Source organism: Chenopodium album, chromosome 8, assembly GCF_948465745.1.
Source record: "Chenopodium album chromosome 8, dcCheAlbu1.1, whole genome shotgun sequence".
In the NCBI taxonomy this organism is placed as follows: domain Eukaryota; kingdom Viridiplantae; phylum Streptophyta; class Magnoliopsida; order Caryophyllales; family Amaranthaceae; genus Chenopodium; species Chenopodium album.
In genome coordinates, this window is record NC_137841.1 from 74,560,357 (window position 1) to 74,574,376 (window position 14,020).

Below are 14,020 nucleotides of genomic sequence, written 5' to 3' on the forward strand. Positions count from 1 at the left end.
TTCGTAAGAAATTTAATTTGTTTTATCTCATCTCATTTCTCCATTTGACAGTATGATACTCCTTATTGATTAAGAGGATTCGTGATTTTATCTCAATACTAATTTAGGTGTCGTAATCTTAAAATAGGAATGAACGAAAAGAAATGGAAACAATCCTAACACCTGACAAAAAAAAAAGTTTTAAGAGTTTAGAGGTTACACCAATGACAAACTCTATGGAGGGTAAGCTAATTCCTCCTTTTCAATACCAAAAAGACCTCCAACGAGCTAAATCATGTCGAAACTCGGACCCGATTCACGAGGAACCGGTTTATCCTGATACCTTAACGCCTTACAATTCTTCTCTCAAAGAAGGTGATCATGTTGATGTTATATCCTTGTTGTCGACAGATTACAGGGATTTTCTAATTCGAAAAAATGGTGACAAAGTCAAAGTTGATAGCCTAAGGAAGAAATATGTCATGATCTTTTGCTTTTTTCTTCCTATAGAATCTCAAAGCCCGGTAGACAATCATTGTTGGGCTATAAAAGCTGCATTCTCCGAGTGGTTCGAGTCTGGAAGAGATGATATTCAGATGGTCTTGGTAGCTAAGATGAAACGTGAGTGGGTTGACAATGAAACTGTTTTTATTAATTTCTTCTCTTCGTTCTCTAATTGCCTTGCAATCCCTTTTTATGACTCGAAGTCTCGTGATTATGTTTGTAAGTCTATTGGATTAACAGGGCTTAATGTACATTATGACCCTAGTGTCATTGTTGTAGACCCTAATCAAAGGGTTTTGCAAGAAAGTTCTTATTTTCTTGAGTTGTATGGTGCTGATTCGTTTCCCTTTACGAATGAGAGGTTCGAAACCCTTTATGAAGAAGCACATAGACCTTTGTTGCCCCTTGAAGAAATCTTGAGGTGCAAACCCTCTGACATTTTAGTCAGCAACAATGGTAAAAACAGGACAATTTGTGTATCAGACCTTAAGAAAAAATTGGTGGGATTGTATTTGTGTCGAGATGGGGATTTCATGGGGGAACTCCATGAGGTGTTTGAGCTATGTCGTTGTAATCAAGGTTACGAGCTAGAGATAGTATTGATATACCAACCCGACGAGGAACCACAGAAGTTTATAGAGTATGTAAATGCTGATTTAGTACAGAGGGGGATAACATCTTGGTGGGTGTTACCCTTCAAGGATAGTGTAAGCCATTGGTTGAGCCGACTTAGCGAAACTCACTCCATGGATACTTTGATTATTTTAGACCCGACTAGTGGTAAATATGTGAATCCTTATGGTGAAACTGTCATAAGAAATTTTGGTATTGATGGATATCCTTTCACAATCGCGAACATGATTGAAAAAGAGACTGCAAGGCTTAGGGAGTTAACCTTGGAGTCATTGTTAGTGTTGTCTAAGGAGCAAAGCTATGTTTGTACTAATGATGGTACGCGTGTGAGTGTGGCAGAGCTTCGCGGTAGGAATGTCCTGCTTTACCTTGAATGGACAGATAATTGTATGGATGATCACATGGATATATCATATAATTGGATTAAAGGTTTGTACCATGAAATTAAGGAGAAGAAAGATGCTAATTTTGAAGTAGTGTTTGTTCACATGGATTTTTATGCAAATATTTCTCCTCTTGAATGTTTCACTGCAATGCCATGGCTCGAATGTCCCCATGACCCTGCTCGCGCAGATGTCATATGGGAGCACATATGCTTGAAGGGTAGTAACAAGTTTAACGACCTCATTGCGTTTGGAAAAGATGGTCGGATTCTCACAATACATGCTTATCAACTTCTAATGGATCGCGGTATTGATGCTTATCCCTTCCCTTATAACCTACACCGAGATGTTGAAAATGAATTCAGATGGTTCTTGGATAGTTATAGCGCGCGTGTTCTTCCTTTGTGAAGCAACATTTGAGGCTGCTGCTTGTAAACGAATTGGAGTACGTCGGCCATTTAGGCCAAAGTGTAGCATATGTCTGCTTTTAACCCTTGTTTTATCTTTGATATCTCAATTGATGATGTAAGTACAAGTACTACTAGATATTTTTTAATATGATCTTGTATATTGTTCTTCAAGAAAGCTATTTACTACGTATAAAGAAACACTACTACAAACATTACAGACTACATTTTGTTGAATAATAAAATTTTCCCAAGGAAGATTAAACAAGATGTAGGGGATTTTCTTAATTTAAGTTCTGTATGGAAAAAAATTCACTGATATTGCAAAACTTCAAAGCATTGGCTACTTTTTTGTCCGTATATGCTTAGTTGCTTACGAAGAGATTTACTTTTAATAGTACAATTGAAATTTTACGATCAACCCCTTAAGTCCTTAATTATATTAATTTGGGCTATCCAGAAAGTTGAGATTTTTTTTTATGCAGAAAGGAACCGATTTATAGCCCAGTTTGGTAATTAGTTGGTAGCTGATTAGTTAATATAACTGATTTTATTAGGTGATTTGATGACTAGTTTGTTATATTAGCTAGTTTGACTAACTGGTTGTAGATAGCTGATTGTGTAAAACTATTTGATAAATAGCTGTTAATTGTTAGTTGTTTTAATGCGTTTAATACTTCGTAGCAAAAAAGCTAATTGTTCAATAAGTTTAGAAAAAGCTTTTAATATATAAGCTATTTACCAAAAACTCAAATTAGCTTTTTTAAATAGTTAAACCTCTAATATATCACAACAAGCTAAAAGCTCTCAATAAGCTCTTTACCAAACAAGGTCTATATAACATCAATGTTAGCTCATGATTTTGATTTTTTTTTTTTTTTAATGAATAGGTAACATCAAGGCTCGTCTAGCGCTAGCAGTAAGATGAGATACTCATATTGTTTGGATCGAAGTTAGTTTATATGAACCCGTACCCCCAAAATCTAACTGTTGTCACCGTTTTTCTTTTTTTTAAAAGAAATTTATTAAACCAATTCAGAGAGGTATAATTCATTCAAGTTAGAAGAAGTTGAATATTAAAAGAAAAAAAAAAAAAAAAAAAAAAAAGATCCAATAGGAGATGTTTTATTTTTTGTTTTTAGCCCGACATATGATGAATTGAGCCATTGAGATTCTTCATTATTTCCAATTTACTATTTAGAAATGCACTACTAGATGAGTAGATTCCACAGTCTTGCAATTGGGCACAAAGATAAATTAATGTAGCGTATTATTCTTGACTTTGTGGGTTTGACTTTCGAAAGGAATACTTACATTAGGTTGTGAATTGTTGAATCCAAGTCTGTAAAAAATGTGTTAGGTTTATAATACTAGAACTTATCTGCTACTTGTATTTTTTTAAGTACTATATACCGTACGTACCTCAGCTCGTGAAATCGTCATTAAATATTAAAAAAAAAAAAAAAAAAAAAAAAATCAACAACCATCATATTCAAATGTTTAATATGCCAAATTTAATGACTATTCTTTAAATACAAAGTTTGAAGCCAAAGAATAATAAAACAAAGACTATATGACCAAGTTGAAAGTTTGATAGAGACTAATATTGCCTTGAGAAAATGAAAGCTTGATAGGTAATGTTTAGAGTAGTTCAAAAGAAAATGTTCTAGTATGTAAGCATTTATTGGCTTTTAAATAATTTGTTATGAATATATGATATAATTATAGCAATTTATTAGAAAGAAGAAAAATATATGGAGTATATAAATAACAAAAATAATACCCATATATAATATAATATGGTGGTCATAAAAAGGGTCTAAATTAATTAGTCTAAAATCGGGTTGAATTAGTCCGGTATTGACATATATAAAGTTTTCAATCTTCTAATCTAACTGGTATTAATTTGATTTGATATTGGACTAGTGTACAACCCTAATTACTAGTGCATTATCTTAATTTATCTTTAATTGCTTTACATGAGCAACTAAATTCTACTTATACTATCATGTATTCTTGGATTTCACTTATGTTACACATTTCTCATTTCTAAATGTTCTTAGCACTTTTTCGATTAGTCAATTTCTTATAGTAGCTACAAATTGAAACTATATTTTTAATTTTGGGTACCAAACTTAAATTTTTCCTAATTGCTTTTTGTCAATATTAGTAAAACGGACATATCAAATCTACTTAAAATAATTCCTATTGTAAGGTGAACCTCCCCCCTCCCCTCCTTCTTTTTTAAAAAAGACCTTTTAGCCGCTATGTATGAATTAATGTGACAACCATTTAATAACGTTATAACTAATTAATAGTACGGATTAGATTAACCACCTGATCAAAATTATAAGAATTGTCAAATCCTCAACCACTTACATTAATTTCAAAATTTTAAATTGATACAGTAATGATTATTTATAATCGCTTCCAACTTATATGGAACGGGTATAAAAATTAAAAATTAGCTATACCAAAAATTGGTTGTACAAGTTCATTTTTCACACTTAAATGCTAGTGCAACTCATACAAATTATTTTATGCCACCAACCGTTGAATCAATAAATTCATATCCTATCAAAATCTTCCACGTGTCCAATTTCAACGTTTCTCTATCTGATGACCTCATAAAAAAAATTAAAAAAAACCACAAAATAAAAAATTATTAAATTTTATTTAAATATTAAAAAAAAAATCCTTCACTATCATATGCCGCACTTTCAAAAATTTCCGTCCAAATCAAATGCAAACACCAAACACTTCCCTCTCTCGCTTATACGATTTAACATTTTCTGGCCCGGAATTGTCAACTATAACGACGTCGTTTTGCTTACCCAACTACCACTGAAACAAACCTAACCCTAATTCTCTCCCCTTTATCTTCTCCGGCGCCGGCGAACTTCTCCGATGAGATACTCCGGCGAGTTCACGAACCAGTTGACTCGCCATTGACAACCACCATGCTCTGTGAGATTCCGAGTTTCTGCAACGGAGTGTTGTTGTGGTTGCGATGAGAGGTTCGCCTTTGAGTCGGCGAGCTGCTCAGCGATTCCGGCAACTCGCTTTCCTATCTGTTGGATCCGTTAAGGTTAAATTATTGCTTGGATTTTGCATCTTCTTCACTTTGATCTTGCTCTTCTTTCGAGCTTCCACTTTCATTCAATGGACTCAGTATCACAGTTTTGTCGATCAATCTGATTTGCACAGGTTCGTTGATTTTGCATTTTGTTTACTTTAATTGCGTTTTTTTATTACTCGTATGATTTTTTTTTGTATAGTTTTGCTGTATACTTACTGATTCGTAGTGTTGTGGAGTATGTTATTGGATTGGTGTTGATTTTTGCTTAAATTGGAATTTTGCTGAATTTAGGATTTTTATAGTTTAGTTTATTAGTTACTGTGCTAATTCAAACTTAGCAACTTGCCATTAGTGCAAATTTTAGAGGAATTTAGTAAAAGAGTGTCTCATTTGGTGTAGAAAGCCCTTTGATGAGATACTTAGCAATCAGGTCACAATCTTCTTCAAAGGAGACCATTATGTTGCGTGCTGAGAGTTTCCCCGATCAATTTGGAATTTTGTGCAATTGCTACGTAAGTGGATGGATAATCCCGTAAAAGGCAAGTAGGCAACTATACTTTGCTAGTGTCGCTAGAAAGGATTGAATGATGGAAGGGAAAGGGGAGAAAACTTATAGTTGTTTCTAGTTCAGACTTTATAAGGTCCTAATTCCTAAATGTCAATGTCTTGTTATAATCTCAAAAACTAAGGAATTGCAGATGTTCATAGTTCATAGAGGATAAAGGTATCTATTGAGAAGTCACCTAATTTGCTAACCTGATACAAGTAGAGGTGTCAATTCGGATGATCAGATCGGGTCTGATGAGGTCGGGACGTCGGGTCAATTTTTAAAGTTGAGTTATGCTAAATTATTATGTTCACCCGAGTCCAAATCCAAATCGGATATTTTTCGGGTTGGTTTCGGATCGGGCCGGGTAGGGTAGGGTGTGTTTTGACACCTCTAGCCCTCTAGGTACAACATATCTTATATCATGGTTTGTGTTTATGTTTACTCAGGGCATGCCTGAATTCCCTTTAACAGTCATGGGACAAGATTTAATGGGGTAAATTTTACTTCCTTTCTCAAGTTTGGCATTATTTCCCGGGGATTTCTGGAGTATGAACAAAGTTAGTTATAGAAAGGGAAAGAGGACATAGGTGGGAGATACAACCATCAGCCATCACCACCTCACAAACCATTGTCAAAAAAAGTAGAGAGAGAGAGAGAGAGAGCTGAAGGCAATTACCCCCTTACAATTATAATTTCAATCCTAGCAATACAAACATCAGAATATATTTTCTCCTTTAATTTTTCCTATCCTATTGTAGGCAATCTAAGCATGCCCTCAAAATCTTAAAGTAGCAGCATGACCCAAATCTTTTTAGCAGTTATTCTCAATAACAGTGCTTAGTCTGCTTACTACGAAATTATAAGTATCTGAGCAAAACTTGCAAAATGATGAACATTTAATATGTTTGCAGAACAATTTTTTTTATTATTTTTATTTGTTTGCTTGCATCAGCAATAACCACAAGACTTGAAATTGGTCAAGCCTCTAGAATAAATCATATCAAATTGAATGCAAAGTTATAAATAGGTTAAATAGCTGAGAAGTCATGTAATATGATGCTTTAAAGATCCAATCCACTAATTCATTATCATTTTACTAGGGCATACATGTGCTAAAGCACTGGGTATATTGATCTTCGGTGGTTATTATTATTTTTGTCAAATATGATTAGAAGTTATTTTATTGATATTGGAATTTATGATAAGTGATAATATTTTTAATAAATATAGAATTAGGGAAGTTAAGAGGATTTTACATTTGAGGATTAAGGGTTTGGATGCTTGCAATTAAGAGTAAACTGACTCTGCAATTATTATATAGATATTTGAAGCATAGTGTGATATGATTAAAATGTGAGGATGTTTGTGCATGTAATGGCTTCACAAAGGCGGTTTGTTCTAAAAAATGCTGAAATTCTCTTGAAATGACCCTTACTTACTTTAAGCTTTATGAATCACACATCAATCTGATTGATGGCAGAACCTACTTTTTTACTAGTTTCTTTTCCTAGATTAAAACAAAATCTGAATGGGTTGTTGTGCCAGGTTTATGCACAGAAAGTCTTAGGATTGCAAGGGTAATTAGTTTTCCCTTTTGGAGATATGTGAGGCACGGATCCTCATGGCAAGATAAGAGCACTTTGGATCCACCCTCAGTTTGGGATATATGAAAGCAATTTATGATTATGCAGATAATAAATTTAAATTTATGATTATTATTCACTTTTATAACAATTATTGTGAAGGAGTTTAATGTATGGTTAATTTTGTCATTTATTTGACCATCATGGTAGCTGTTGATCATCATAATTCATAAATATTATGAACATGGTAGCTATGCTATGGTCATTTTGGAGCTGATACTGAAATTGTGAGTTGATGGAGGGGGGGTGTCATTTGGAAATTGGAGAGTGATTTATAGTGCAAGTTATTCTTCTATAATTTGGCTTATCTTTATCTTCAATTAATTGAGACATTTGGAACGTGGAAGTACTGGTTTTGTTGGTTTAGAATTTAGAGTATGTTGTGGGTCTAACTTTAAAATCTCTCCATTTTTTAGTGCCCCAGTCACATACTTAACTTTATACTCTCTCCATTTTGCACAGTCACATACTCAACTTTGACCATTGTTGGTGATTTATGCACTAAAAAAAAAAAAAAAAAGTCATGGGGGATCTTGTTAGGTTCATCTCAATGTATAGTTTTCGAACATTAACTTTTTATAATTTATACCTAATGATAATTGAGGATATATTTTGTCAAGCATTCGTGCCTAGTCAAACTTGGGGACTTATTATGAAAAGGGAGTGAATTGCCAACTTCATTGCGTTCTGTGACAACTGAAGGAAGAAATGAAGCCACTAGATTGCTATTTATAGAATGATAATATTTCTATAGTAGCATTTAGTACCAAATTATTGTTGAGTAAATCTTTTGATTCATTTAGTTTGGTGCTGCTAGGTAGCCCCCTGTATCTGACTGGTGTCTATTATTGCAGGAAGGGTTATACACTTTTAATTAATACCTGGAAGAGAAATGATCTATTGAAGAAATCAATCTCCCATTATGCAGCGTGTCTACAATTGGACTCCATACACATTGTCTGGAGTGAGCCGGATCCTCCATCAGAGTCTCTCAATCGTTATTTAAAGCGTATCGTGCAGAAATACTCAAAAAATGGTCGAAAAATTGAACTGAAATTCGACGTCAATAAAGAAGACAGCTTGAACAATAGATTTAAAGAAATCAAGAATCTGAAGACAGATGTGGTCTTCTCAATTGACGATGATGTCATATTCCCTTGCTCTTCTGTTGAACTTGCCTATAGTGTATGGCAGAGTGCTCCTGATACAATGGTTGGATTTGTGCCACGTATGCATTGGCTGGATCACTCCGTATGCATCTCTCTTATCTTTCTCCTTCTTTTCCTCCATAATATAGAACTTAGCTGTCTTACGTCTGTGCAATGCCTGATGTGCTCTGTTACCTTCTGTGTCTGCAAGGTCTGAAGTAAAAGTTTTGAGCTTACATCATCTGACTTTTCTGGATGAAAAGTGTTATTTTTGTGTATGTGATTTTGAGTGTTTTCTTCTATTTTCAAACTAATTTGTCTAAAGTATATGTGCTGCTTGGATTTTCTTGTCTGTGATCTTAGCCTTCTTGGCCATTCCCCTTCCCCTTCCTAAATAATTGGGGAACGAAACAAGAGATCCAGATGAATCATTGTGCACCTTCTAGCCATAGGAATTCTTTGTTCGACATACTTTTGTTGAATAATCGACAAAGTAATGGGCACCTGTAAACATAACCATGTTTGCACCAGAGTCTATGTAAATTGAAACTTAATAATATTTTCAAGTTTCTATCTTATGAAAGAGTCTTGTTTCACTTGCTAAGTAGTATACTTATATGTAAGGGCACCAATACATGTATAGTCTTTATCTTGGGGCTGTACAACTTGGTTAAAATATAATGAGATCCCATCTTGGTTATGTTAATTTAATCTGCTGGCTTTAGTCTCTTCTAGTTCTCAACCACATAGTTGACTTTTTCAACTCCCTTTTTTCACAAGTTGTCTATGTAGCATTCGATTTTTCCACAAACATGACGAATGACCAAGCTACTAAGGCTCTTAAGAATTCTATTAACTGTAAAGTCGAGCTCCTTTTCTTGTTTTTTTATGTATAGCTCTGTTACTTGTGTTAGTTGTGTATGATTATATGGCTATCTTCAAAACTCTATTTACTTTGCATCTGCTTACTTGAAAATTCGTCTGCAGAGAGGCAATATGGATTACTTTGAGTATGGAGGTTGGTGGTCTGTTTGGTGGACGGGCACTTATAGTATGGTTCTATCCAAGGCAGCTTTTTTCCACAAAAAGTATCTGGCAATGTATACAAATGAGTTTCCACCATCTCTAAGAGAATATGTAGCTCATAACAGGTATACATTGGAGCTTTATGACAGTAGTTGGCCTGGCCAAGACTTATTATGCCTGTGGTACTGCCTGGTTTATTTGTCATTTGTTGACTTTGTCATGACTTGCTGTGAATAATTATGCAGGAATTGTGAAGATATTGCAATGTCATTTCTTGTTGCAAACGCAACTAGTGCTCCTCCTATTTGGGTGAAAGGTGATTAATTTATCTTATACTTCCTTGGTACTTTATGTGTTGCTGTAATTGCCTTTAGGTTGTGTTTGGGAAGATAGATTTCATTTCAAATGCATCATTTGAATTATTGAATTTGAGTATTTCAAATGACATGGTTTACCTTGTCATTTGAAATCCTTACCTTCATGGGTTATTACTTGGTAGTTGTATAATTTGGGCAAATTCCTCATTTGAAATTCTTGGACATCCAAACACTATAATTGTCCCAATTCCGGAATTTCAAATGAAATTCTAGAATCCAAACATACCATTATGGAATTCCACATTAATTGCTATAATTCTCTTTTGGGGAACATTTCTCACCCAAAGAAAGATTTACCATAGTCTATTTGCTTTTCACTGTTCTCTTTTCATACAATCATATGGGCAAAGTTGGACCACCACTACCCACTTTCATCTTAATTAACCTTCTATGTTGAGAGTTTGAGACCATCTTACAGATGATTGCTACCTGAATTTGGAAACTTAATTCCCCTTCTTGATTTTTTGGATTTATATTCTTCTTTTCTTTTCCTTTATTCTTTTATAGATACACACACACACACACACACACACACACACACACACACTCTTGCTGTATTACATATAGTTTACGAAGTAATATATGTCAACTGTCTGTGTGCATAAAACGGAGGTTGCAGTTATAAGGCTATTGTGTAATAGCAATTTGTGTTGTCGTTGTGCAACATCCCATTTTATAAGGCTAAGTTTTTTGCTGGCTGCTATCTTATATTCATATTAGTTACACCTATAGATGTTCCTTGCATTGTGTAATAGCAATTTGTGCTGTTGTTGTGCAACATCCCATTTTATAAGGCTAAGTATTTTGCTGGCTGCTATCATATATTCATATTAGTTACACTATAGAATTTCCTTGCATTCCAACCTATTTGTTAAGTTTTAGAAGTTTTGTTTTAATTATTTTAATCCTACATTCCTACTCCAACTATTAGATTCACTTATTCTAGGAAAATGCAAGAGTAGTTAAGTCATATCTCAGTAGTTTGTTACAACTTACAAGTGTTAAAGAGGAAGGTTAGTATGGGTAATTACTGGTGAGTTAGTTGCAGAAAAATCGGAGAGGAACAAAACTTTTCTTAATTAAGGAGGGAGGTTTGAGAGTGACACTGTGAATTAGGGGAAGTTACATCAGGATTGCGCAAACCTCTTGATTGTTGGCTAAGGGCATGTTCTGTTCTGTTCAGTTCAGCTCAGCTCAGCTCCAATCAGTTTAGTTCCTAATTTCCTTCTCTCGTGAACAATTCATTTCAGCTCTATTCAATTCAGCCCCAATCAGTTAAGTTCAGTTGTTTTCAGTAAATCGGAATAGGCCCTAAGTTGTAGTTGGTCAAGCTTCACTCTAGAATTATCGAAACAACTTTATCTTGCTTGATCTGGCAATTGAATTATTCTTGATTTCTTAAATAGAGACAGAAAGTTAAGAATCTGTTATGTTTTACAGGGCTTGTTTAAGACATTTGAGGTGAAATTTATGCGTCTGTGTGTTAGAAATGGGTATCTATTATTGGTTCTAATTTGGATTGGACTGTCTTGTTGCAGTCACCAATAGTGCAGTTCAGAAATTTAATTTGGCCTATTCACGCTCTAACAGTCACTGTTCTTGATGTAACACTTTTCAAAGGCCTATAAAATACCATTTTCACATATCATGTATGCATGCATGTGTGTGTCTGTAAAACTGTTTACCTTAAGAGTATAGATTGATTGGCAGAGTTGAAAATTCATAATGATGAAAGGTAGCATCAAGAATGGAGTTATTTTAATTCAGTGATTGTTTGGTCAGAAAGTCAGTGTGAACAAAGGATGATGACCTAGTAATTTGTTCCGTATGTATCCTATACACTATGAATTTTTGCAAAATTGCTACACTTTATACTTAACCTTTGAATTTTTGCAAAATTGCTACACTTTATTTTGGGAAAGTTCTAGAGCCCAAATGTATTTATCCTTAACTTAACTATCAACATAATAAAATATAGTTATCAATTAACTTCACCTCCTTCAATCTTTGCTAGATCACAAGTCCTATCCCCTTCACTCCCAATCAGACCATCACCAACCCCACCACCCTCCCCGACTATATACCATCTGGCCACACCCACCCCTTTGTCAACTATGAGAACACCACCTGTACGAAACATATTCGTGATCCTTCCTGCTCCATTGTTCGTTTTGAAAGGAAATGAGGAAGTGAATAAACAGAACAACCCACCCTTATTTGCTCTGGTAACATATCTTAGATCTACACCTTACTCTCTTTATTTTCTTCAACTCTAAAATCTACTTTAACAACTTTTGTAAATAGGAAAGGGGAAATCTTTGCTGGTAAGGGGAAGAGAATAATAGGCGCAGGAAAAAAGGAAAGTTCATGAGAAGATGAAGAGAAAGGGGGGATTCCCCAGATTAGTATAATGAGAGATGAGGGATTGGTGTATTCTCTTAAGTTGTTGGAAAAGCTGATGGTGGGCTGATGCTGGCTTGAAGGGGTTAGCTTGGTGGTTGCTAGATTGGTAGTCAGGCTCTTACTTCTTAAGGAGGGATAGTTAGGGGTGAGTGGATAATTAATGGTGGATAGGACCTTCTAACTTCTCTTACCTTAATAAATGTGCCAATAGCTGGTGTAAACTTCTGAACTTGCATATTGGTAGCATGGATGACAACACTCATATTGCTCCAGTAACATTTGTCAATTGAGTGTGTCTTCTAGTTACCTTTGTACTGTAGCTGTTTTAACTAATTATTCAGTAGTGGCTTCTGCCTGGTCCACTGAAAATGTTTTGCGTCTGGTTATATTAGTTTCATGTGCTTTTGAATCCAGTTTACTTATGTTGCTTTGTTGCTTATGCTATTCCAGGCAAGATTTTTGAGATTGGCTCTACTGGGATTAGTAGCTTGGGAGGTCACACCGAAAAAAGAACTGAATGCATTAACAGGTTCGTTGCTGAGTTTGGGAAAATGCCTTTGGTTTCAACTTCCATGAAAGTTGTTGATAGCCGAAATACCTGGTTTTGGTGATGTGTAGCTTCATTTTATACCTATTCATTTTGTTCTGCACAGTTCTGTCAATTACTATTTTTCTTAGGTTTGTTCTTCTTACAATGTATGATATCTGGATACTTGATCCCACAAAAAAAAGGTTTGGGATTCGTAAAATTAAGTACAGATCAATCAACCTTTATTCCTACCTGTATAATTCCACCCCCGAGCATTTTAAGATGACTGCCCTTGTGGCGGGTATTCGGGTAAGGTTGTAGATGCCAATATTGGCAACTGAGAGGGCAATATCCTCTTCTGAATATATCCCAAGAACTTGTATGAAATTAAACTCTCAATCAACAGAAGATTGAGACTCTTCTGTCTGGAAAATCTCTCGCGTCGACTAATATGCTGATGTGCTATGTGTGGGGACATTTTGCAATATTAATATCTTGATCAAGGATACTTGAAATGTAATTTTTCTTAAGATTAGGTCTGTGTGATACTCATAGTTGAGCTTTCTTTTTCATACTTTACTAAATTTGTCCTTGAATCTGCTGTCTTAGCCATTTCCTTATCCTGTTAACAGGGTTGTTATGTATGCTAAAAGAAGGGGTCCTTGTAAATTGAACAATTTTATTACGTAACACAGGCTAGCAATTTAGTTTAGATAAGATGGCTAGCGAATTATCTTAAGGGTCAGATATTAAAGTGGCCCCTGTTATCAGTAAGGACAAACAAAAGTGCATTGTCGTATTAGCGATAACTGTTGCTTCATGAATCCTTTTATGCATATGCCTTAAAATCTAGGAGATAATTATATAGATATTCTTAGTATGTGCATGACCAACGAAAAATCTGGGGTAGGTAGATCATGTAACCTTGCCAAATCTTAGCTGAAGAGCTTATTGCCACTTGCCCAAGTTAAGATAGAACTGTCTTGAAAGTCCATTTGTTACAGACTCTTATTGAGTCTACTTGCTATTACTACCTCCGTTACATATTGTTTGCAACGATTTGACATAAAGTAGAAAGGAAAAATGTCTAATCGTTGCACATAATATGTAACGTAGGTAGTATATCATTTATATGAACGTTGCTGGAGGAAGAGGTGGTCCTAATTCCTATAACCTGACCCAATTATTGAACGGATTATGTGAGATTGATGGAACGAACTAGGGATTGGCAGCTAGTAGTGCTCTCTTCTAGCCCCGATTGCCTTTCGTAAGGAATATGAGACTTGGAGATCTGATATGGTAGTGCACGGAGATCTTTTATCTGCACATGAAAGTGAGTGTGGGTACTGGGTAATGGGT

General features: G+C 34.9%; 2 protein-coding genes across 2 annotated transcripts; both read left to right on the forward strand.

Moving 5' to 3' along the window:
- Window positions 1–203: 203 nt before the first annotated feature.
- On the forward strand, window positions 204–1,907 carry LOC145555512 (putative nucleoredoxin 1). Its single transcript, XM_081617245.1, has one exon. It carries the CDS (start codon window positions 204–206, stop codon window positions 1,905–1,907), a length of 1,704 nt encoding a protein of 567 aa, XP_081473371.1.
- Window positions 1,908–4,643: 2,736 nt separating this feature from the next.
- Window positions 4,644–12,912, forward strand: LOC145556681 (glycosylinositol phosphorylceramide mannosyl transferase 1-like). Its single transcript, XM_081618335.1, has 5 exons — window positions 4,644–5,113; window positions 8,033–8,429; window positions 9,314–9,477; window positions 9,598–9,668; window positions 12,583–12,912. The coding sequence occupies exons 1-5, from the start codon at window positions 4,917–4,919 to the stop codon at window positions 12,741–12,743; spliced, it is 990 nt and encodes a 329-aa protein (XP_081474461.1). The 5' UTR covers window positions 4,644–4,916; the 3' UTR covers window positions 12,744–12,912.
- The last annotated feature ends 1,108 nt before the right edge of the window (window positions 12,913–14,020 follow it).